General features: G+C 35.1%; 1 protein-coding gene across 6 annotated transcripts in view; it reads left to right on the top strand.

The window, feature by feature from the left end:
• The window catches only part of VPS13B (vacuolar protein sorting 13 homolog B), a 412,996-nt gene that overhangs the window by 190,239 nt on the left and 199,779 nt on the right, over nt 1–22,978 (top strand). For 5 of the 6 annotated variants that reach the window (XM_065751678.1, XM_065751682.1, XM_065751677.1 and 2 more), the window contains 2 exons: nt 9,110–9,257; nt 20,223–20,350. In XM_065751678.1, coding sequence (XP_065607750.1) covers nt 9,110–9,257; nt 20,223–20,350 — 276 coding nt within the window. The remainder of the gene's footprint in view (nt 1–9,109; nt 9,258–20,222; nt 20,351–22,978) is intronic. The other variant, XM_065751679.1, reaches the window with a different exon arrangement.

Raw genomic sequence — 22,978 nt, 5'->3', positions numbered from 1 at the left:
AAGCCTTGTGTAAACTAAGTTTCTTCCCTTCTACACTACAGACTTGTCCATTATCACATCTTTGAAAGTAGGTCAAAATAATGCTATTCAGAGGGGCATAACTGGATTTTTATTCTCAAATAGTAATACCTCTTATAAAATTCATTTTTGCAGAAACAAAATGTTTACATGTAAAAAGTACAAGCACAAAAGAGTTTTTCCCTGCTTTTGATGTGCCTAATGTTTGTCACAAGCTTAGATTTTGTAATTTTTTCTGTAAGTCAGTAATGTATATCTACTTAAACAGTTTATTAAAATATGTTCTACTGTCTATTTGTACACTGTCTAGTATAACATGCAGCATGTTTTCCTTAGAAGGTGATACAGCAAAGCCAATGCCTCTTAAGTTTATTTTAATCAAGAATAGAATTAACATCTCTTTCATCTGAACTTGAGGCACATTCCCACGTGTGAAGTCTCTGAGGTCCTTAATACAGTAAGTTGTGCACCAATGAAAAGAGCACGGTTCCATTCTCCTGAAATCTTTCTTCAGATACTTATATACAATTATAGGATTTTCCTTGAATCCCCTTGTCTTCTGGTTGAGCATTTATAACTCTCTCAGCCCCTCCTCAAAGGGCTGATGTTCCAGGTCCTTGATCCTCGGCCCTCCTTTGGACTCTGTCTGGTATGTCCAGATTTCTCTTCTACTGGGAAGCCCAGAACTGGACCCAGTACTCCAGGTGCAGCATCACCAATGCTTACTGGAGGGGAAGAATCTCCTCTCCTCCCTTGACCTGATGATGATGATGCTCTGCCAAATGCAGCCAAGAATGCCATCAGGCTTCTTAGTGGCAGGATCACAGTGCTGACTAATGTGAATCTTGGTGTCTACCAGGACCCCAAGTCCTTTTCCTCAGAGCTGCTTTCAGCTGGCTGTCCCCTACATATACTGGTGCCTGTAGCTGTTCCTTCCCAGGCGCAGGACTCTGCACTTCTTCTTGTTGAATTTAATGAGGTTCCTGTCAGCCCATTTCTCCAGCCTGTCAAGGTCCCTCTGTGGACCTCAGTTGGACCCTTGGGTGAATCATCCACTCCTGCCAAGTTTGCTGTGGTTATTCTCTGATCCATCATCCGGAGCATTTATGAAGATATTGAAAAGAATTGGATGCAGTATTGACCCTGGAGTTACTTGAGTAGTTACTGTCCTCCCAACTAGGTTGTGTGCCACCACTCACCAACCTTTGGTCCTGGTAATCCAATTTTCAGTCCACCTCACTGTCTATTTATCCAGCCCATACTTTATCAGCTTCTCTGTGAGGATCTTATGGGAAACGTTGACAAAAGCTTTACTGAGTACCACAATGATAATATTCACTTCTCTCACCTTGTCCATCAGACTAGTCATTTCATTGTAGCTTATCAAGTTAGTTAAAAATAATTTTCCTTTGCAGAATGAATGCTGACTACTTCTCGTGACTTTCTTGTTTCTTACCTCTTCATCACCTTCCAAGGGATCAAGTTGAGCCTGGCTGGCCTGGTAGATTCCTAGGTCCTTTCTTAATGCCTTTCTAGAATATATGAGTGACATTTGCTTTTTTCCAGTCCTTGAGTGGCTCTCCCAGTCACCATAATCATTCGAAGAGCATTGTGAATGGCCTTGTAATGACATCTGCCAGCTCCCTCAGTACCTGGGAACGTCCTGTTAGGGCCCATGGACTTGCATATGTCCAATTTGATTAAGTATTCGCTGACTTGATCATCTTTCACCAAGGATGGTATATCTTTCTTGCACCAGTGTTTCCCTCTGGGGTTGGAGATTCCTGAGAGTTGCTCTTGCTAGTAAAGACTGAGTTGAACAATACTTTCCTTATTTCAGTCTTTTCTGCTTATAGGCTTCCTAACATGTTATCAGTATATATTCCCATAGACAAGGAAATATTTTAGCCTTCTCTAGGACTTTCAGCTTCCTACTCCTTTTCTTTTCCAAACTCGAGTGAACAAAGGAAGTTAATATTAGTAATATTTATATGCATTTTTCAAAATTGTTTTACCTTGATTAATGTACAACCAGAAGTAAAAAAAATAAAATTAAAAAAAAAAGCAATAAATTGGTAACAGAAACAGGATGAAGTAAGTAGAAGTCTTTGCACCTCATCATCAGCTGATGGTCTTTCAGATACTCAGTGTAGCAAGCATTTCATGCTGCTTTGTCTAGAAAGATACACTATTGATAGATTACCTTTCCTGCTTGGAGCACTGTGCTGAGTGTACAGTGTGCGGTAATCAACAACAGAAGGCTTTTCAGGCTAAAATGCTAAATTATAAGAACCCTAGGACACCCAAGACACGATGTAAATGAAAGTGGCAGCAGCTGTTGGAATTGATTCAGTTATATTATTTTAATTTATTTCTCAGTAATACTGAAATAACAACTTGAATCTTGGTGCAGAACAAGAAATAAAGTTAATGGATCAAAGTACTGCAACTGTACTGAAGTACTGTTCAAAATTGATTTTCAAAAGGCTGAATTTTGGACTTGTCAGCTGGAAAAATCTGAGAGAAGAATGAACAAAATAAAAAAACACCAAAACACAGCAAACAGAATTTTCTGATATTAAAAAGAGTGAATTTGTTTTACTGTCATGATAGCAGACCACTATGTAATTGTTCTAATGCTTAATGGATTGATTCTCAACTTCAAAGTTTTAAAGTTTTTAATAACTAATATTGTAACAATAAATTTAAAAATAACCTTTTTGATTTTGCTCTCCTTAAGTTAAAAACCTGAAGAACGAATAAAGAACATTCCATAGATATTTATTCATTGGTAACTTTTATATACTGATAATCTGGTGTATTATATTGTACTTCACAGTTTGTATGATATGGAAGTACTAAGAAAGATTTAAAGATATCAGTACTTCTAAAGGATATTATGTTGGACACTTTGGTAAAGACACACTGGTAAATTTTCAAAAAAAGCTAAAACCTCTGATCTTTTTGCTTCATGATTCACTTCAGCTTTAACCAGAAAAGCCACTGGCTTTGGAAATACACTCTGTAATGTGCTCTTAAGATCCACATTTTCAGAAGTAATGCATTAAGAAGAGATCTGATAAAAAGGCAGTTATTCTGGTTTATATACAGTCAGTATGACTGCTCAAAGGAAAATTAGTATATTCCAGATTGCATTGCAATCTATCCATATGTTCTGTATAAAAAACACATATTTTACATTATTTGAGTGTTAAAAATAATCACATTTCTGGTTCCCTTAATTTGTTAGTCTTTTCTGAAATATGTTTTTGTTGCCACCATTTCTTTTTTTTTCAGTAACGTAATAATCCCTGAAGCTGGAGCAGTAAATTCAAAAGCCATCTTCTATACCCTGCTTGGTGATTGATGAACCTATGCTATATTTTAAACAGGGTTTAAACTGGCACAGAAATTTCAGAATGTGATTTTTCTTTGAAATGTTCTTCTATGTGTCAGCCAATTTTTATTTTTTTTTCCCTAAATGATTTTGTCTGTATAGATTGTTTTAGTAAAGTTGAGCTATACATGTAGCAGCAGTAGATGTGTTTGTGTATTATGTGCACCACATGCTTACTTGCTGCTTTTTAGTAGTTCTTACTCAATAATATGTTTAGCTAAAACCTGTGTTTCTTTGATTTGAAAGCCCTGTTGAATAGATATGATTTTTCATGATTTATGAAAGTTTAATTTTTACAGATTTCACTAAAGATGCAATTATGTAGAGTAACTTGTACATATGTTGCTTACTGCATGTTAACATTGCATCTCTATTCAAAAACAAAACAGAGCTGTATTTAGAGTCTTTCCTTCCAATAATATAATATTTAATTCTGACTTCTTATTTGAATATTTTCTTGGAATTAGGCATTCTTTATTTTGGTTAAACAGTGGCATTTCTATCATATGTTTACACTATTCTAAATCTCTAACTTAGCTTTGTACTGATAACTAGTTTGTTTTCCTTGGCAAAGAAAATGTTAGTTACACATTCATATGAAACAGTCAGTTATATGATACTCTTGAAAATATGTGAAAGTGAAAATATAAGTGTAACTTTATTTGTCTCAAATGCACACTGCTGTAAAGCCTCCACTGTTTGCTTGTATTTCTCTTACATTAATCATTTTACTAAAATGAATCATTTTAGCAGTAAAGCCAGTGAAGATTGACCAAGGGCAATCAAAAACCTGATCAATCTCTTGGCTTTCTATTATGAAATGATGGCATCTGAGGTCCAAGAAAGGGCTTCTGATGTTGTCCTGAGCCTTATCGTTTTCTCTAAACTGGAGAGAGATGTATTTGATGACTAGACTGTTGGGTGGATAAATAATTGATTGGATGGTTGTAGTCACAGGAGCTCTTGTCGACAACTGAGTGTCCCGGTGGAGGCTGGTCGTACGTGGTGTTCCCCAGGGGTCCATCTTGTCACCCAGCACTCTTCAACATCTTTATCAGTAGCATAGACAGTGGGATTGAGTGTACTCTCAGCAAGTTTGCAGATGACACCAAGCTGATTAGTGCAGTTGACACACCAGAGGTCTCTCTGGGATGTTTGCCTAAGAGGAAATAGTTTTGTCATCTTGACATGATCAGTAGACTCACATAGAACAAGTAATTCCACTAATTTTTTCTGTTTCAGCCAATTGTGCCACAACAGGGGGAAAACCTTAAGTTTGGACACTGATACTCACCGTTACATAGTGTCATTCATTCACTGTCATTCATCTACCCAGACTTCTGCAAAGCCTTTGTAATGATCCCTCACCACATCCTTCTCACTGAATTGAAAAGGCATGGATTTGAAAGATGAACTGTTCTGTGGATTAAGAACTGGTTGGCTGGTCGCAGCCAAACATGAGTGGTGTCCCCTAAGTGTCAGTCTTGGGACCGGTGTTCTTCAACGTCTTCATCAATGACATAGACAGTGGAATCTAGTGCACCCTCGGCAAGTTTGCAGATGACACCAAGCTGAGCAGTGCAGTTGATACATTGGAGGGAAGGGAAGCCATCCAGAGGGACCTGGGCAGGCTAGAGAAGTGTAACCATGTGAACATAATGAGGTTCATCAGGGCCAAGTGCAAGTTACAGCACTTGGCCAGGACAATCCCAGGTATTTATACAGACAGGGAGGAACTTCTGGAGAACAGCCCTGCAGAGAAGGAATTGGCAGTGGATGAGAAGCTGGACGTGAATCAGTAGTGCACACTTGCAGCCTGGAGGGCCAACTATATCCTGGGCTGCATTAAAAGGGGTGGCCAGCAGGGAGAGGGAGGTGATTGTCCCCCTCTGCTCAGCTCTTGTGATGCCCCAGGAGCTGGTTGCCCAGAGAGGTTGTGAATGCCCCATCCCTGGAGTCATTCAGGGCAAGGCTGTTCTAGTGGTTGGTGACCCTGCCCACAGCAGGGGTGTTGAAACTAGATTGTCTTTGAGGTCCTTTTCAACCCAGGCCATTTTATAATTATCAGATTGTGACTAAGACACAGCATTTTGCAGTATTCCAAAAGGCATCTTTAGACAGATGACTTAACTGATTTTACTTTCTGCTTGCAAGCTACTGCACATATGCACATCACTTCGTGTGGCCTCTGCAGCCACTAGTGTGATAGCTGGGTTTGGTTTTACAGGTGGCATATTGTGTCTGGAGGGTCAGGTTTCTGCACTGAATCCAATATTTCATACACTCGTGCGTCATTTTTGACCTTCTTATAATGTTTTAGCTCCTGTCTTTGAATGGTCTTTTGCATTTGATTTGTTACCAGGGATGTGTCTGTATAGACATCCCTCAAATGGAAGTTACTCATCTGCTTGGTTGGGTTTCCTTCAGAAAACACTCCCATGTTCCCTCTTCAGACTCCCATTCATGAAATTATAATTCAGAAAGAAACTATTTATGACAGAAAAAAAACAAGTAAAAATAAAATAAATATTAATTCTACCTGGGGCAAATTTCCAGTAGACCTTTTTACAGAATATTTTAGCTTTAGTTGGCGCCACCTAAATCAGGAAATAGTTGAGGCTTGGTATTTTTGGCACATTATTTTTTAGTTTGCTCTTTTATTGTTCTGAGCCTTTCACTAATTTTAGATCTTTACCAATTGTACAGCCATACTAACTGTACATTATGAAGTAAAATATAAAATATAATGTGTGTCTGATCCTTTTGTATGCACGTAGAACACGTATTTTGAATACACATTCATAACATTTTGTGTAATTTGTTAGATTATTTATGTTAATAGATTTTAAATGTGGAAAAAAATATTCATGTAGTTTTTTGAACCATCTCTTAGACAGGTAATCATCATAATTAGACTGGTAAAATTGTAAAATCTACTATCCATTGTATAATAATCACAAAATATTATCACACTGATAAATCTGGAGTCAGCATTCCAGAATAGAATATGATTTTGATTTTAACTCTGAAAATAAAATTCTTTAAAACAGTAACACCGAATCATTGCCCTTTTTTCGGTCATGAAATTGAGCTTACTTTTTAAGTGCAAACAATCATCTTACATAATATGCGAAGAAAGGTTTCTACTTAAACAGAAGTTAAAACTTGCATCATTTGGGGGGATTTTAAAAAATATTTTCAGAAATTAGAAAAATTGTCCATTGTTTACTTATGGCAGAACTGATAGTTACTCCTTTCTTGGTTACTTGTGCAGAAATAGATTATTATTTTCTAGTAAAAAGTATCTTTCTGATTGTCTTGAGTCATGTTCTATGTATAGTATTCCTCAATGTAAAACATCTTCAAATAAAAGTTTCTGTAGTTTCATAACTTTGTGTTCTTCATCTTCTTTATAACACTACCAATTAGTAACCATAAAGCTTATATCCCAAGTAGATGTACCTTTATTCATGCTACTTTATTGACAGGTTTTTGGATTGTTGTGATTAAATGCTTATGAAAATACTTGACTGCAGTTCTCATACAGCTGCTGCGCTCCTGTCATCTGCTGTTTCCCAAGCCGCCATTTCCTCATCAGTCTGGGGCTAAAACTCAAATATTGATCATCTTTTTCCATCTAGTTCAGTGCTGATCTTTCATCTTCTTCATTCTTTTAACCAGAAATCTTTTGCCAAAAATCTGACAAGATTGTACTGGGCACCATCAACAGCAACATCAGAGTTGATTTCAGTGAGCAAAGATGAAACAGCTGTTTCATTGTCCAGATCAGCACTCAAACACTTAATATTAAGTCTTAATTTTTTCCAGCTTTGCCTAGCTGTGATAGCATTACTGTTTTTCCTTGTATGACTAGTGGTGTAACTTAATGCGTGTTGGTGATCCATTTCTTCAGTTGCTTAGAAACAGATACTTCAGACAACGTTTTCTGTCCTATTGTCTTCTGTACTGTCTTGTATTATCTGCATTTATTCTTCAGAACTCTCGCTTCACTTTGGCAAGTCAAGATTCTTGAGATGTTATATCCAGAAATGGCAAAACATGGCTCAATGGTGACTGTCTTGGCAAAGCTGCAAGTAGCTTTACCATTTGCAAGGCTGTATCAGATAAAGTGCTGAATTTTGAAAATAAGTGATGTAATATGTCTGTCCAAAGTGTATAAAACTTGAGACACTCTCTTTCACTCTCTGCATATACACAGACATGTGGGAAGTATTTCTGTGGTGTAAAACTCGTCTTTTCAAAGCTCATTGGTGTTCTCTAGCCATAACAACAGCAAAATCCTAAGTGCCATGTTACTGTCTTCTAGAATGGCTTTTTAATGCTTTTGGTGACAAATGTCTATACATTCAGAGAGAGGAGGAGAGTTGAGGAATCTGTTTGTTGTTGCCATTAGTATTTTCTTATTGACTTTGCATACTATTGTATATGTAAGTTGACTTTTTTTTGCTGGAATAGGATTAAATAGTTGATTGTCATATTTTAATTTACTTTTATAGTGGAAAATGGTAAAGGCGTTTGGAAGACATTCTCCTTCAATTAAATGATTTTTCTGTTTGTTTTGGGGTTTTGTATGTGTGCACATGTTGCACGCTGCTTGATTCAGTGATCTGTTTTCCATTGGAGAAAATTTACAAGCACATTGCCCGCCTCACACGAATTTGTTTCCCACAGAGATTCCTAATGCAACGTGTGAGGTTTCTCATTACCCAGCTATATGGATTACATTTTCACTCCATTGCCAACAAAATTAAATTACACAAAAATTGATTAAGATGCATGTAATCTTAATGTCTGATCTTTAGAAAAAAAACTTCTGCCATCTTTAAATGATAACACTCTGCAAAATCGACAGTAGAAACACTCCGCTATTCTCTACTTGGATGTGCTTACAACTTACCTAGCAGCTAGTAGTACAGCAAAATGCTAACAGCCCACTGTTTGCAAAATGGAAAATCCAATTTTTTAAACTGATTTTTGCTTCTCTTGTTCACGTCAATTAAAAAAAAACACGAGGAAAAAGATTGACAGCAAACACAGTAGGTTGTATTGATTCATGGGCCTCCAGTACCAGAACTATGAGTTCTACTTAGTATGGGTTATTATACTTTGTTGCCTTTTGATCTTTAAGAATGTAGTCTTTCAACCTAGATTTTAATGCATTCAGTTTTGTTCATGTTTTGAGCAGTTTGTAATTTTAGTGATTCACTTAAAAAACAAAACATAATTCAGTATTGGTAATTATTGGTCAGGCTACATGTTTCTTTTTCTTCTAAATTGTGTGTCATTTCATTAGAAAGAATTAATGAGGGTCGATACGTTTCTTTGCAAAACCTTTAGGTTTTGAAAATCTGGCTAAATTTTTTCAGTTTCTACTAAACGTGTAAATAATGACTTTTCTTTGATCCTTCAGCATGGTATTTAAGGTTGGAAATTGTTTTTTCTTTGCCTCAGAAGAATAGCACTAAAAGAATTGCAAATGAAAATCTGATGGTAACGATTACAGTGAAGCTGTAAATATTTGGTTTCTTAAGATATGTTCTCCAATCATCATTTCAAGTTGTCTTCTATAAATATCAAAATACACATTTTAAGACTTACTTCTCATGATAATATCATAATTTGTGATTAATGGTTTTTGGTTTTGAGTGGTTCACAAGGCACCTCTTTTTCAAGCAGTCTGTAGGAGCTGTTCCACTTGGGGTGTCAGTAACTCGAAAAAAAGAGGATGAAGCTTCAGTTGGAAGTGCACCTGTGGCAAGGCAGCAATCGAATCAAGCTTCTGAGTATGCCAGCAGTCCTGTCAAAACAAAAACAATAACAGGTATGATCGTGTCTTGATTGAAACTAGCCAGTAGTCTTTTTAGACTCACTCAGTAACATGCGTGCACAATTCAGCAGTATCTGTAGAGTACCATGGAACAACTTTAAGATTTAAAGAAAATTTGTCCTGAAAAATAGCAACTTCCTTAATAAAAAAATAATCAAACTTGTGATTTTGAAATACATTTTTAATTCATATCTCATTTTTAGTTTAGATTCTATCTCTGGAGTCCCAATAATTTCACGTAATATATTTACTAAGACAAGATAAAGGATGTGTACTTTCAGTAGAAGAGAACTGTATGGCTTTATACTTAGTATTTTAGGCCATAATTTTGTCAGACATTACGCATTTACATTAATCTTTGTTTTCAGTCAAACTGTTTGCATTGTTTCCAACCTGGCATGTCTGCAAGTCACAGCAGAACTAAGATTTGTGCATAAACACAGTAAAATTCACAGTTTTCAAAATCACTGTCCCACAGAAAATACATTTGTTGCCACTTCTGTTTCCAGTGTTCAAGAAATTATTCAGTTCAGGAATTTTCCTTGGCACATTGGGAGTGCTAAAGTTACATTTTGTTATTGCTAATCAAGATGATATGGCATTCTGGGATTTTCTAGGCTATTTAATCATACAGTACTGTCTGCAAGTTGTAAAATAGGACATCATCCAACAGAAGTGTCTATCCAGCTGAGACTTTTGGTAATCCTTCTGAAATATAGTATACAAATTTTCTTTTCCTTTGCATTGATGTTTATTTCTAGATAGTCATAAAGTACTTCAAGATGTTGTCTGCTGAAAATGAGACTATGATCTTGTCCATTAGTAGTAGAGTTTAATTGGACATAAAAAGTACTGAAACCTGATAATCTGTTTGCTGAATATTAAATGAGTAATAGAAATAGAAAATTCGTGAAATTTAATTGATTTCATTTATACATATTTTTTATTTTTAACATATTTTTATTTTACTGTTCTTTAATGAGTGTCATTTGTTTTTATTTGTAATGAAATGACTGTATTAAGCATATTATTTATTCTACTCTCTGTGGCATCCATAGTTCTGCTATACCAGTATCGTAAGTGATCTGTGTTGTGTCCAAAACTTTCCTGTCAATGTGGCATGAAGCTGTAACTCACAAGAGAAAGTTGTGGGAATTTTAGGTTTGATATTAAGAAATAAGATTTTTAATGTCCTTTGTGAAACCTTCCTTTGCAGAGACATACATAACCCAGGAAAGAAACTGATGAGGAAATCTCATTTGTTTTGTTTAGTGTTTGATATTGTTTGAAAGAACAATGCATTCAGCATCCCTGTTTGTATGAACAAAACCTAATTGTGGCAAAGCTTTGAAAAGTTCAGTTACTAGAATTGTTCCTTAAATTGGAGAAGTGGGGACTTACTTGTGTTTTATGTAGGCATTCTAATAACATAATAACAGGGGTGCTTTCACGTATTATATTGAAATTTGCTCTTTAACTGATCAAAGTAAGTGTCCTAGACTCTAGTCGGAATCACAAAGTGAAGTTTATTATAAGAGGTTGAGAAAAACTCAAGAGGTGATAAAATCAAGCTACCCATATCTTTTCATTTGAGTTTTTCTTGTCTGCTGTTTCTACACTGTACCTCCACAGGAATCAGCCTGGAAGAATATTGACTTTCTCATTTCTTGGATAACAGGAAGTAATGTCCAGTTAAAAATAAGGCGGATGTTACATTTTGCTTGTTTTTAACACATGCCATACGTAACACAGTTGCTTGTTTGAAGACTAGCCAATGTTTTGAAATCTCTATCTGTTTCTTAAACTCTGGAGATAAAATGCCAGGTGTGAAACACCTGAAGTACTTGAGATTTTTGTGCAAGAAAGGGGAGTTCAAGTATAAAATGAATGTCAAAGAACAAAAGGATTGTCTACTGAAGAAATAATTGAAAGGGATGCTCTGTCATGTCATACTGCACTGCCAGGTGGACTTGTTCTTTGTATTCCTTCATGAAATTTCAGGTGATATTAGAAGCTTTTCCATCTCCTTGTTAGAATTGGATTTGGACTGGGAGATTGAGGAGATAGTAAAAACTTTTGTGTCACAAAGTTGTTTCTCTCATTATGAAGCTCCCAGATGAAATGGTTAGAAAATATAGAATGAATGGGAGTATAAAAGGCAAGATACCATTCTGAGAGAAATTTCAGTGGATGGCTTCTTTACAGTTTGTTTCTTTACAGATGTGTGATGTGCTGAAATGTGGTGAATGAATGGATTACTAAACTGAAAATAGAATACCTGCAATTCTCCTTTTTGATTATTTTTTAATTAATCTCTTTTCAATGAAAATAACCCCTTCTATTTTCACTTATTTCCTTTCTTTTAATTTTAACTACTTTCTTACTTGAGTTTTCTTTTTTTTTCTTACCATTTTGAAAGTAGAAATAAAAAGCACACTTCATTACAGGTCTAGGACTACCTGTGTTGTAGCAGCTTTTTTGGTAAGAGGAGCAACAATCCTTGGAAGCCCCATCTCTCTTAATCATCAAAGCTGTAGCTACAGATGCCTTAAGTAATCAGAAACCTGAAACTGCTACATGGATAGCAAGCACATATGTGTAGTCTTTACAAATTGAAAGAGGTTATATCTTAAAATCATGCTATTCAGGTGATGATTTGGAATTTACACTTTTCAAGTCTACCATAATCTTAGCAGTGACTCCCTTGAGAGTGGCTAGAAACCAACCCGATGTATTAAATGAAAGCAGTTTGTAATCACAGCTGTAAAATGATTTAAAACATTGATCTTGAGTTCAGTTTATTAGCTAATGGTTGCTGAGACATTGCCAAAAGTGAAGCATGGGAAAAGAGCAAAACTGCTATTTATATGGTATGTCTGTGAAAATCCAAGTTTTCTGTTCTTAAGTCTCAAATGGAAGTTATTTATAAACCTCCTTAACCACAGAGACCTCAAAACCAGAGTAAGATAACAGAATATATGGTTTAAATTTCATATGATGTGGCCATGAACAAGCAAGATAATAAAGAAAGAATATTAAAAAGTATATATTTGCCCGATTTGCTTCATCTACCCACTTCTCCCATTTTCAGCAATTCAGCGCTTCCCTGTTAGTGCAGTGGTAGTCATTTGCAGAGCTGCAGTGGAAGTGTAGCTCTTATGACTGGATAGTGGTGGAATCTTTAGTATGTGTGTATAAATTTGTAATAAAGTGTGTGTAGCATACCTGTGCAGGAAGGTAATACAGGTTGCTGAGTATGAATGGCAGTATTTGAAAGCTGTCCTGTGCACTGCTGATTAAGGATTAAAACAAAGTGTCTGTTTTCATGCTTTCAAGAGGTAGGTCATTCATTGTGTGAACAACTTGTAAATATCATCTTTATCATACTTTACAATTGTAATAATTACTTTCACCTTCAAAAATACAATGTTATGTCATATAATAACGCAAATTCATTCGCTTGGAAAACTCTCTTGTGTTATTCAGATGTTATTCAGATATTTGGCTCTGCAGAACTATTGTTTTTGAGAAATAATTAAAGAGTTGTAAAGTTTCATTCATGCTTAAACCTAGTTTACTGTTTTTTGTATTTCAAGTAGATGAGTGATGAGTGATTTCACAACAGGAAAGCTTAAAGCTGAGTCCAAAACAGACTTCATATTCTCAGTCCTGTATAAACTTCATACTAAGGACTGACTTCATAGCCAGTTTCTCCCTTCTTTATCCTGCTTACTTAATGCTGCTTGGTTGTTGTGTAAAGGAATTGCTAGTAATTCAATTCTGAAAGCTTTTGTCAAGTAGTTCTTAAAATTCCTTCAAAGTATACATATGAAATATTTCTGAAACATTATGAAATACTTGGTCTCCATCGAAGTGGAGAGAAGGCTTTAAATGTGGTTATGTTTCTGGTTTTTCACTTTAGGCTAGTTTTACAGCAGGGGATATCTTGATAAAGAAATGAGTTCTGAACTGCTCTTTTAGAGCTTAGGTACAGGTATCACTTACCTAACAGTGAGTGGATCTGCAGTGTGTGATGAAAAGCAGCTACAATTCATTGCTAAGAACTGATCCAGGAGGAGTCCAGCCTCTTTTGGGGAGCTTCTCCAAGGTGTGGTCCAGTGTCAGTGAAGCTATGCTAAGCCAGGAGAGATTGCATGCAGTCTGTTTCTGCAATGTTCCTAGAGTATTAATTTTAGATATTCCTTTCTTCATAAATTATGACGCAGTGAACACATCATATTTGATAGGTATTATATTATTAAAATGAAGAATTAATTCACTAGCTTTTTCTTACAACTGGTGTATGGTATGTAGGAGTTAGTACATAAGACAAGTTTGATATTTCTTGAACTTGTGAATAGCATGATGTTTAGACCAACTGTTTCTGTGCTAGTGTTTTTATTGGAAGTTTCATCTTCAATGAGCAGAAAGCTAACTAAACTGAAAACTTCAGTGTGGCATAATATGGCCTTCACTTAGTAAAACTGTGTACATTTACTGATACATATGTATTTTAAAAACATATGCATATAAACTTATGTATGAATATAGTACATATATGTAATATACATATGTAAAATAAAACTTAGTACTTCTTAAAAACTGGTACAAAAATACAGTATAAAAGCACAGCTTTCAGTATAAGACTTGCAGTTATAGCAGAGTTTTTAGAACACAAAATCCAAGCCAAGCTACATCATGAAGTGGGAAGAAAGTGCAGTACAATCACAGAGGCAATGGGCCACAGGCACCCCACAGTACAAGGATTGCCCGTGGGGCACTGCTCAACCTGGGGACACTTCTCTTCCCACACTGAGATCCATCCAAACATGAGCCACATCATGGAACTCTTTGAAGGAGGTTATTGGCGACTTTTTGCAAGATGGATGTGATATGTAAGTGTATCACAGCTAGAATGCTGAACTAGATTCCTGCTAAATTGAGTCGCTGGAATGCAAAAGAAACCTTGGCAAATGTCAGAGAAATCTAGCTGCTGAAAAATCAATGGATTATATGAAGCATTTGAATTAGTACATTGCTATTTCTGCTCAATGAACTGAATGATTATCGTTTATTCATGCCTACCTTGGAATGTATTACTGATGATTTATTTGGGAAGATGAATGAAATTAAATAGATGCTAAGTAGGCTAAGTAAAATATAGGAATTTAAATCTGACACACATTTACCTAAGGTGCCTGAAAGTACAAGGACTGTTATATTTTTAGAACTGGATTGTAGTTCTTGGAAGGATTATTTAATTAGAAGGTGTCTAGGCTCAGATAATATTTAGTAACTTCTAAGTGGCAAGACAGTCACATACCTATACTGAGAAATAATTATTGTAGGTTTTCTTAGCTACTAAAATGTTTTACTTCAGTTATGTGATGGCATGATTTCCATGTGTGGACTTCAAGAACATTAGGAATGCAAATCCAATGTAGTACGTCAAATATGCTTTCTATATGGAAAAATTAAAAGTTGTGAGAAAAATGTGGTTTATTTTAATAGATTATTTTAAAAACCAAGGAGCATTCAGTGTATTTTTGGAAAGTAAGTTAGGCAATCAAGCAGAATTCCTCCTGCGTTTACCAGAAACATTCTTGCAAGCCTGAAGGTTGACATTCTTACTTCAAAATGCATAAAATTATTTGGAATTTAAAGCAATATTACAGTTAATTCAGCCATGGACTTCAGTTATGAATTCACATATAACATGTTTTGATAATGACTAGTATAGCAAGCTCAATATTGCCCGTAAGAAAAACATAGTTGGTTTGTACGAAAGTGTCAGTCCTTCTTTATTTATTTTCCCAGTAGTGCATAGATATTTTTTTGGCCAAAAATTGTGCAGCAATCATTGGATTTGATGGGAGAAGTCCAAAGATTCCGTATTTTAATGCTTTTGACACACCACCACAAAAATTGAGGTATGAATACTTCTGAAAAGCTTTGATGGGTACTAATAGTTCAGAAAATACTGATCCATACATCTATCATCCTCACCTAGTGAGCATGTTACTTAGATGAACTTTTCATTTTTAAATTGGTTTATAGGAAATATTAGTGCATTAAGTTAGAAAACCATTTTTCAGGAAGTTAATCCTCTGTTTCTGCAGTTTCTTTTATGAATGTATGTATATACGTATATATATAAACACACTTTTAATATCAAATCACAAAACAAAATTTACTCCATGAAAATGAATTGTATTTAGAACAAGATTTGTCCCTTTGGCAAAATTTATATAAAAATGTGAATCATTTGTAATACTTCATGTATCTCTCTATATAGGCATGTATATTATTCAGCAAATACAAAAACATGTAAACGTAGGAAGCAAACTGAAATGCCAGCCAAAGGACAGACAAACTTTTATATAAGTGTTTCAGTGATTTTTGCTTTTGGCCATTTTACACATAGAAGCTGAAAAGTGCTCATCCACTGGCAAGAGCAAGGAAATTTTAAGTAGGCGGTGGTTGTGCAATTTTTTTTCCTTTAACATATGAAGAAACTAGTTAATCTTCTGAAACAAAAAATACAAAAAAAAATCTGTAGTCCATTTAGGTTTTCATCTTTTTTTTTCAGAGTTGTTTGAAGTTTGAATTTTCTCCTCCACTGCTTTTTAATCTCATTTCTAATCCCTCAGACTTCTTGATCAGTTCCTCAATTGTTTGGATTAGTAGAAAACACTTTGTTCTCTTTTGTTTTTATTTGTGATAAAAAGCTGTATCTAATGCATGAAAATACACATATTTATTAAAACACCCCAATGAGTACTTTGACACTGCAGAGACTACTTGTAATTTTATTAGCAAAATCTTTCCAGAAAGAGTTTTCCCTTGACTTCATTTACTGTTCATGTGTTTTGAAGCCATGGCCTCTTAGTATCTATGATTAATTCGCAGTAGCATTTTTCTCAGCTTAACTCATTTCTAATGTGTGAGAAGTATATGACAGATGATGTGAGGTGGGAAACAAAGCTTGCCCAGCATGCTGAGGTCATATGATGTACATTTTGTGTAGAGCTGTGCGCTGGGAGAGACTCTCCTGCTGAAGACTGCTGAAGGATGAGTATCTATGTATGAACCTTGTCTTTCATTAGGAGCTGTCTGAGCTTTTGGAGATCACTGACAGTATGGATTTGCCTGCAGCAAGATGGCTTTTCCCAACCAGAAAGGAGCTGTCTACCCTCTATAACCTCTATTCCCAGAGAGGAGCCTCTACCCTCTATAGGTGTAAACTGCCTGAGGCAGTGAGCTAGGAGAGAGGAGTCTTGTGTTAGAAGAATGAGACAATAGAACTGTACCACCTACAAATTAGGATTAAGATTAGCATTATAATTTACCCATTTCTAGTTCAATTACCAGCTGTAAGGAAGACAGAACCAAAAGCATGAGGCTGCTGGTGAGTACAGATTACTGGTGGTCCTCAGCCCGGTAGTGGAAAACTGCTGATCTGTGGTCTTTGCTTTTATTTATTAGAGGAAATGTCCACTTGCCCCCAAATCATCTCACTTCAAAGGGTTTATTTTCCCTTTTGCATTCTAAAGTCACTAAATATAGCACTAATTTTCCAACAGTTATTTTTATTTTTAGAACATCTGTTTTGTTGATCAAATGTCTAAAGCAAGCAGTTCCTGGTAAGCCAGAAAAGATGAAGAGACCTATGTCTTTATAAAAAAAAATATATATATATATATATATTTGTGTATATATATATATATATATGTATTCGTTACCAGTGTGTCCTCTGAATTTAGGGAGTGTGGCAGCCTCTGAGTGACTGTTTTGAAAAACGCATGGTGTACATTTTTACTAAAATAGCACTTGCATTATATGGGACCTGAGGATGAAAGTAGGAATCTGTAAATTGGCTTTCTTTAAAATTCAGCTTTGTACAACCTGAGGCAGCCCCCCTCGCCTTTTTCCTTTCTCAACAGTTTTGTAAAAGTTTCAGACAAATCCTATTTTCTATCCAGCTATTGCTGACTGGTTCCTGGCTTCAGCACAGAGCTGATTACAGTGCCAGGAAATGTTCCTGGATTTTTCAGTTCAGTAGTAGCTGAGTAGCATGATTATTTTAGTAGATTAACCTTCATACTGAGACAAATGGAGCTGATCCAGTTTATGTATCTACTATAGAGGAGTAGCCAAACAAACTGGATAGCCATACCAGACTACAGACTCTTAGCAACTGTCATCTCCACAGCTTTGTCACATCACAAAGCTGTGGGTTTTACCAGTGCAGGGTAAAAATAAATAATTAAATAAATAAAATCTTTAGAAGTAAGGAAAGAGAGAGAACAGAAAAGAGAGAGAGGAGAGAGAAACAGAAAAACAGATCGCTTCTTTCTACTTCTGTTTTCAGGAATTATAGGACTTATTTCTGTACTAGTTTCTTTCCACTTTGAAGCATCTCTTATTATGAAACATCTCTTACTACTTACCTATGTTTTCAGGATTTGTGATTGAATGGGTCTTTATGTTGTTTGCATTTCAGAGGCTTTGCTTTATTTTTTTTTAATCTTTTGTTGAGTATGGGGTATTAGAGTGAAGCTCTTGTCTATCTTGGGTACTCCTGGAATTAGAAACAGCTTTGAGATTGAAGCTGTGCATACATGCAGAGAAACAAACGATGTTTCAGCTGTTTAATTTTTGTTTTAGTTTATAGGTATCAGTTAGGTATCTGTCATTCAAAGGCTGGTTCTCCTAGATGAGCAAGATTTACTGGAGTGTGTTTCCCAGCCAGCAAAACATGGCAGACATGAGGAAAACCTAGTTTTAGATCCCATTCATGAGGAATGTGCTTGTCCAGTGACATGAGATGTTGGTTGGTATTCCTTGCTGACTGTGCTGAAGAACACAGTTTTATGTAGAATTTATCTTCTCACCCTAACCTGAGTCATTCCTCCCTCTGATATTTTGAAAGACTCAGAGTGACTTCACTTAATGTTTTCCCCATTAACCACCCTTGTACTGAGTTCTGTGTTCCACTCTGTTTTTACCTTTCTTCTTACTCAGTCTGTTCCTGATTCACACCTTCTATTATGTGTAGCATAGGGCCTTCTACACAAAGAATGTGTTGTGAACTCAGGTCTAGTAAGAATTTAAAAAGGCAGCCTCTCTAAATGTCTTAATTTTAACACCATACATTTGTAATATGGATTGAATGCTCACAACGTAGCATAAAAATAAAAACAAAAACAAAAAACAAAACAAAACAAAAAAACATTATGAAATAGTTACTCCATTGTGCTTTTCCATGGAAAATTTCCTTTTTCTCCTTCCAGCACAACAGACAATAAACGATCCTGAAATGTCATGCTTTCTAACGATCCAGTTTTAACTGACTATAATTGTAACAGATCGATAATTGGAGCCAGAAACATCTGAGAGATTGAAAATTCTCTTTCAGTCTTTTTACCGTCTCAGAATATTTGATTCCTCTTCCATTTAATATAAGGTTTCTCTTTCAGATTATTCAAATATTAATTGTTGAAGGATTGTGTCTAGAATATTAAACAACTCTGGTTTTTTCATCCTTGATTGAAAAAATATCAAAATTCTTCCTCAAGTGGCATGAACATTGCATGCTGGTAGCAGAAGTTCCCCTATCAGACATTTAATTTTTAATTCTTTGGATGTGTATTTGCATGTTCAAAATTGAATGAAGACCAGTGACATATATAAAGGGACAGACAATTTCACTCACCTGAGTTGCATTGGTAGGATAATTCAATTTTAAGAATTTTTCTGTAGTTGGTATGCTGTGGATTTCTCCTGGCTGCATAATGTGGAAACATAAATAGTCACAGTTGTGGAGCTTTTAATTTAGTTTAAAATGAAGTCATTAATAATTCATAATTCGTTCCTGCCGTCTTGTCAGCTCAATAAGATGTACACCAATACTGGAAATATTGAGGAGGCTGACGATAATTTGGTGCATATCCCAAAACATACAAAGGAGCACATACCCTGTAAGAGATCACAGGAGGAAATGTATTCCACATACATTTTTAAATAGTTTTCAAAGTTACTACTTGATCCATACCTTTTTTGTTTTGCGATTTTGCTTGTATTCAATGTAATGCTAGTATTGTCTGAAATCTTTTCGTATTCATGTTACTAAATACCTAACGACTTAAGGAAGCTTATCTTTTTACTAGAAATCATTGAATTTAGCTGAAATATTTCAATTACTTTAATACTTTTTGAATTTGAAAAAATTGTTTCATTTTCAGACTTGTTTATTTAATGCGCAGTTGTAGCTAATGCTAAGTGATTTTTTTTTAAGAAAACAATTAAATGGCTGTAATTTAATATTTAATAAGGACTTCATTTATAGGTTCATAGGTACATTTGATTGGAAAGGACCTACAAGATCATCTAGTCCAACCATCCTCCTGTCACTATCCCTACCCAACTACTAAATCAAATCCCTTAGCACCTCATCTAAATGCTTCTTGAACAGCACTAGGGATGATGCCTCAACCACCTCCCTAGGCAGGCCATTCCAGTGCCTGACCACTCTTTCAGAGAAAAAATTTTCTTACAACTAAAACCTTTTTCAAATTTCCCTGGCAGCAACATATGTGAAAATATCATCTGCTTTTCCATCCTCAAATAGGTTATCACACTTTCAAAACTGACTTAATTTGCTGAGGTCGTGCTTTCTTCATAATTACTTAACAATTTATGTTAAAAATTAAGAATTTCTCCAAGTGCTTCTGATACGTTGCGTTTCTCAACTGGCTTAACTAATACAGTTGTATTGCCAAGATTGAAACTAGTAATAGAAACTTATGCTACATACTGTTGTCACATAGGTGGTGAGATAGTGAGCTATGTAGTGAGAGAAGGTCTCTTCTAGAATTTAAAATCATTAAGCTTTTGCTGTGCTACCACTATGTTGCATTATATATTACTGCTATAGCTGAATTTTGTTGTTTGCTTTAGAATCACGCCCTTTATCACTTCCTGTGAAAACCATGCTGAACTCATCTGAAGGCTGCAGAAGTCCTGAAGAAAGAATGAAAGAATTTATTGGAATAGTATGGAATGCAGTTAAGCGCCTTACACTTCAGGTAAGATGAAAAGGAAGTGAGAAAAACTTTGTCTTTCCAAACTTTATGATATTTTTTATGTATCCTAGTGCTTTTTATGAAGGGTGTTTAAAGGAGCTCTAAGGTTTTATTGTTTTATTTCAGTAGTTTCAAAGTTCTAGAGGCTGAAAAATAGAGTTTTGGTTAATGAAGCTAAGAATTCTTTCGTTTTCAATTATTAGTTTTCAAAATACTTTTCTATATTTGAGTTATGTCAGGGGAATAATGCTTGGCACACTCATGTATTGTAAAGGTAGTTAGCTACCTTTTTATCCATGCTTAGATTTGCAGAATGCCAACCTTGCTAAGCATGTTTGAGCAAAATGTGTATGATGCATAATTTTTGAGTGGTTGTATGATACCATACAGTATTAGGCAGTGATGGGTCAGATGTACCTTATGTACCTTTGTCCCTATATCTTTTAGTCCCTTTAAGGTTATGTATGTACCTTTTCATTGAGGATAATCAATGATCAGTTAGATTAAATTCTTTCATCTTACACTACTTTAGATAGTGATCCCTGATCAGTAAAAGCAGAAATTTCATGAATCCAAATATGTACATACTATATAAAAAAAAGGCAATGTTAGAAGACCAGTGTTTTGATTACTTATCTAATGCTAGATGATTTAGAAGTACTAGCATTAGGACTCTGTTCTTCCACATATACATCAAGTGCATGCTTGGAAATTGCACTGTTATATAATTACTATGAACAGTGCCTTTTGAACATCATGTTCAATGAGAATAAGATTTTATGGTCCACCTATAATGGGTCATCCCTTAGAAAGCCAACATGTAGAAGAACTATTTCCATACTAAAGTAAAATAAAATACAATTTATTGGCAGAAATGAATGTTTTTTTTCCTCTTCCTTACCAAGAAAAATAGTTACGTATAGCCTCCTGCTCCCAGAATCTTGTCTTCTGCATTTTGTTGCAGGAAATAATTGAGGATCAAAATATTAGAAAGATAGAAAATTTATTATTTCCCCAGCAAAAACTTAATATTTGTGACTTAACTGCATAGTAAAGTTGAGGAGCTATTTCATTATTGTTTCATGAGTATTTTGCTTGTTTTCCATTCTTTCTTAATGTTGTCATGCTGAAGATGAGAGTGACTGTATAAGGGGAGTCAAGGGAGATCATTTTTGTTTCAAGGAAACTGTGTTTTTCTTGTGTGTCCGTGTGGTATCTAACACAATTTAAATTCATTATATAAGTGATACCTACAGCGTAAGTCATAAATAAATAAATGGGGATGATGATTAAAAACGGAATCCTTTCTAAATGGCAAAAGATGAATCAGGGCAAAGATATCTATTTCTTCTGTTCCCCTTTTTCATGGCAATGAATTGCATGAAGTACCAGCAAAGGGAATTTGGATTGAAGAATGAATATGGCACTTAACAGTTAATAAATTTGCAAGTAACCTAGAAAAGAAAAGGCTTGTGTTCAAATTAGGGTTTTTCTGTGGGGTTGAAAATCGATAGCTGTGGTAGGCACATATTTACAAATACTCTTTGAAAAAACATATCTTTACATAACACATAAATGAATTGATGGTATAAGTTGTATTTTTTTCCTATTGGGTACTACTTTTTTGTGTCTTAGCTTTCACATTTATATAGTTTTTGCAGGTGGGTTTTATTTTGGTGTGGGTTTTTTTGGTATGATATTCAGATGCTTTCGATTTTCATCATTATGACTATGAAATTATATTTTTAGTTTCTATCAGTGATGAAGCTCAGTTACCCTGTGAAATCATACCTCAGTTTACACGTCTGATATGTTGCGTCCTAATGCTTCACTCATACTTGATAATGGCGTATGCCATAGGACAGTACTTGTTATTATGAGGAGTTGCAGTAAACTCCAAGGAATAGCACAGATAATATCAAAAAATGTGTTTCCAAACAGATATGTGATAGTCCTTGTTAGTGAAATAGCAGTGATTGGTAGATGCACTTGCTGTCCTTGTTATCGCTTAGCAGTTCCTGTTATCTATTTTATTTAAATGCATTTTTCAGGGCATGCATACATATTCACAGTTTTTTTTTCAATATTAACCAAAGTGGGAAAGCTGAATCTGTGAAAAGCAATGCGTATATGATCACAAGATGAGAGTTGACTGTTTTTCAGTTAGAGCTAATATGATCATGCCTTTAATAAAATACACTATGTGTTTAGATTTTCTTGGATAGGAAAAATCCAATTTTCTGTATTTTTTTTTCTGTTTAAATATTGAGCACTTTTTTCTGAAGCAATTTTCATGTTCCTCTATTAACATGATTGTAGAACAGAAAAGTCTGCAGTTGTCATCAGATAAAGCAGAACTTCATAACTTAAAATCATCAAAGGATTATTCTTTTAGTAGAAGTTTGAACAAGTAAAAGTGCTTGGAACCAAAATAACTGGAAAGTTTATTTTGGATCCAAAGCTGGTACTCGCTTAGCCCTAACTCTGGCTTGCTAATGATAGAATATTGCATGACGATTTTGTGCATTGGAGTTGTGGTAAGCTATTAGTATTTGAGTGAAAAGACTTTCATATTTAACTGTAGAAAGTTGCTTTTGTTACTTAGTTGTTGTAGGATTTTACATGCGGTCT

This window comes from Cyrtonyx montezumae, unplaced genomic scaffold, assembly GCF_038088225.1.
Source record: "Cyrtonyx montezumae isolate F1298 unplaced genomic scaffold, pur_monq_1.0 scaffold_8, whole genome shotgun sequence".
Taxonomy (NCBI): domain Eukaryota; kingdom Metazoa; phylum Chordata; class Aves; order Galliformes; family Odontophoridae; genus Cyrtonyx; species Cyrtonyx montezumae.
Note: the sequence above shows the minus strand (reverse complement) of the source record. Positions and strands in the feature narration are given on the sequence as shown.